General features: G+C 24.5%; 1 protein-coding gene across 2 annotated transcripts in view; it reads right to left on the reverse strand.

The window, feature by feature from the left end:
* Window positions 1-592, reverse strand: part of LOC107609127 — a 3,961-nt gene extending 3,369 nt beyond the window's left edge. Inside the window, exons 1-2 of one of the 2 annotated variants that reach the window (XM_016310972.2) lie at window positions 360-592; window positions 247-278 (exon numbers count right to left, since the gene is read on the reverse strand). In XM_016310972.2, coding sequence (XP_016166458.1) covers window positions 247-278; window positions 360-445 — 118 coding nt within the window. In that variant the 5' untranslated portion in view covers window positions 446-592. The remainder of the gene's footprint in view (window positions 1-246; window positions 279-359) is intronic. The other variant, XM_021105863.1, reaches the window with a different exon arrangement.

Here is a 3,662-nt window from a genome sequence, read left to right on the forward strand (position 1 = left end):
AGAAGAGATGCGTGTCTGAAGAAAAAAAAGAAAAGGGAGTCCTTTTATGGTGTTGGTGGAGATGATGGTCCATGGAAAGCAGGGCAAATGAGAGGGAAGGAACTATGATCTGGATTCAGGAGGTATGTGCATAATTAGAATGAAGGGGCTATCTAGGCTACAATTTGGATGAGATGAGCTGGTTTAGGAGGAATTCAAATGACATAAATAAAAGCAATGAAGAATGGGGAGAAGGAGTGAACTAACCAGAAGACTTGCGCCTGTTGGCAGAACGGTTCCTGAAAGAAGAATGAGTAGAAATGAGATGGGAAAAGAAAAGGGAAACGGAAAAGGATTCGGATTCAGATAATCAATAATACCTTTGATTAGGAGGAGCGTAGCGCTTGACCACAGTGCCCGATTCCGCTGCTTGGGGTAATATCGCTGCCTGAGCGTTGTCCAGCATCTCTCCCTCTTTCTCCAACCACTCTCTCGTTTAGAGAGTTGGAGCAACAATGATTCAATGAATAACCCAACTCAGATTTGAGAGAGCGAGCCAAGATCTTCCATTGACCTGTCTAATATATCTCTCAATTACTAGTAACAAGTGTAATAGCGCGTCCATGTGAGTGATAAAATTAAAATTATAATTTTAAATTGTTTTGTTAAGATTAATTTAAATTATAATAATTTGATTAATAAAAATATAATATATTATGTATTGTTTATTTTTTTTAATTTAGTATTAAATGTATTAATTCTAAAATAGTTATATTAATTCTAAAATAGTTATTAATTAGTTTTAGTAATTTATTTTTTTTAATAAATCAAACATATATACTCAATGTGACTATAAATAACTTAATAATACTTAAACTCACCAATAATTTTTTATATGTTGTTTTACTGTCAAGTAAAAACATATCAAAATCAGCTCAAAATAAATAATAAATTATTAGAGAATTATAATGTACAAAAGTCTCTAATAAACAATAAATAATTTAAACCCACTAAAAAATAACTCAACACTTTTCTTTGATACCTACAAAACATATACCTGAAATAATATTATATCAATGTTAGTATACAGTTTTACAATCATCGACCGTATTTACTATACGTGACTCCTTCTTAAAAGTTATTCTACATACGTGTGCAGTCGAAAGATAAATTACTGGATTAAACTTTTGACTAAATTAATTTTGTATTTGTTATATTCAAATTAAATAAATAATAAGTTGTATTATTTTAATTTATTCCTTAAATTTATATATCATAAAAATCAAATCAATATACATAATTTTAAAGTGTGTGATACTTAAATATCTAATCAAATCAATTAGTTGATATAATTAATGCATCATAATGAATTGTATTTAATGAGTTAAATAAAATAAATTAAGAAACACTCTCAGAAATATGCTACGTTGACTCTATCATTAAATGTAAAAAATCGATTTTTATATAATAGAATCGATAATATAATAGACGGTGAGAAAGAGAAAGATAAACATTTTAGATCTTAGGTTGTTTCATTTGGATGTTGTAATGTGGGTATCACATTATTTTACTTATTCTACCCTATGGACCTTTTTGTAACTTTATTTCAGTATCAATAGAATTTCACTACCTTTTAGTAATAAATTAAAATCTAAAATATAATTGAAAAAACAACGTAAAGAATAAAAAATTATTGATTGAAATTTTATTTTATTTTTTGTTATTATAACAGGTATTTTTATTTAATATACCAACACCGTACAAAATTAATCTTAAAAAAAGTATAAAATATAAATAAATATACTGAATTAAGAGATAAAATTATCTTTGTTATCTCATTTTTACTTTTAGCAGCACAATAGAATATCATGTACTCAACATAATTTAAGATGCAAATTATAATTAAAACACTACAATAAAATAAATTGAGTGTGAGAGTTTTATTTTTTTTTTACAAATTTTATATCACACCCATTTCAATAATAATAAATAAAAATACATCAACTTGATATCTAAGAGAAAATGATGATGAGATAAAATCATAAGACAGTTCTAAAACAAAAGCTTAAATTAAACCATAATATCATTGTACAACGCAAATTGAAAGTAATTTCACACTATAATATACCACACAAACAGGTAAATGACTTAAGTTTAATTACGGAATTTTTTTTATTTATGCATACATGATAACACCATGGTTTATAAATGCTTCATGGATAATATATCATATATTGCTTTGAATGATGAGTACGGGAGTTGAAGAGTGTGTAGTGGTTTGTGTCCACGATAGTTGACTTCTTGCGACGACGCCTCATAGGAAGAAAAAGAATTCTTGTAAAAGCTACCTAATGAAAAAGTAATTGGTAAATGAATGATATTTTTTTCTAGCATATATGATCTTTTATAGTGATAAAATAAAAATGGAAGGAATAAAATTTTATATTTTTATATTCGGAATAGAATTTAATATTTACCGAATAATGCATTAAATATTGATTTGATATAATTATAATAAAGATATGTTTTTAAATTAGTATAATTATGTATTATTTATTAAATATTAATTATAATATAATTATAATAAAGATATTTTTTATAAAATAATTTAGAATAGAGAATATGAAAGTTCATTTTGGAGGAAAAACGGAGTCACGAGAGATCGACACCTCACCTTCATTAGTTGGGAGAAAACCAAATTTTAGTATATTATAAGTAGATATTTTGTTCATAACTAAAACTAAAAATATAATTATTCAGATTTAGATTTTAGAAGAATAAACGTATAAGTAACAAATAATCTATTTTATCATGCATATTATAAATTAATGAATTAAACTAATTGATATAATGAATTATAATAATTAATTGGTATAAATTATAATAAATTATATGATATTTAAAAAAAAAATAAAATGAATAAGAAGAAAATAAAAAGAAATAGAAGAGATAAAAGACTACAATAAAATAAATTGAGTGTGAGAGTTTTATTTTTTTTTACAAATTTTGTATCACATCTGTTTCAATAATAATAAATAAAAATATATCAACTTGATATCTAATAGAAAATGATGAGATAAAATCATAAGACAGTTCTAAAACAAAAGCTTAAATTAAACCATAATATCATTGCACAACACAAATTAAAAGTAATTTCACACTATAATATACCACACAAACAGGTAAATGACTTAAGCTTAATTACGAAAATTTTTTTATTTATGCATACATGATAACACCATGGTCTATAAATGCTTCATGGATAACATATCATATATTGCTCTGAATGATGAGCACGGGAGTTGAAGAGTGTGTGGTGGTTTGTATCCACGATAGTTGACTTCTTGCGACGACGCCTCATAGGAAGAAAAAGAATTGTAGTAAAAGTTACTTAATGAAAAAGTAATTGGTAAATAAATTATATTTTCTTCTAGCATATATGGTCTTTTATAGTGGTAAAATAAAAATGGAAGGAATAAAATTTTATATTTTTATATTCGGAATAGAATTTAATATTTATCGTAATAAAATTAAATAATTAATCAGTTATAATTCATGTATTTAAATAAATAAAATAAATTAAATAAAAATATTTTTTAAGAATTAATCAAATCAGTTAGTTGATACAAATAATTAGTATAATTGATTTTATTTGATTTATTGAATTCAAAAAAATAAATTAG

Source organism: Arachis ipaensis, chromosome B07 (genome assembly GCF_000816755.2).
Source record: "Arachis ipaensis cultivar K30076 chromosome B07, Araip1.1, whole genome shotgun sequence".
Classification (NCBI taxonomy): domain Eukaryota; kingdom Viridiplantae; phylum Streptophyta; class Magnoliopsida; order Fabales; family Fabaceae; genus Arachis; species Arachis ipaensis.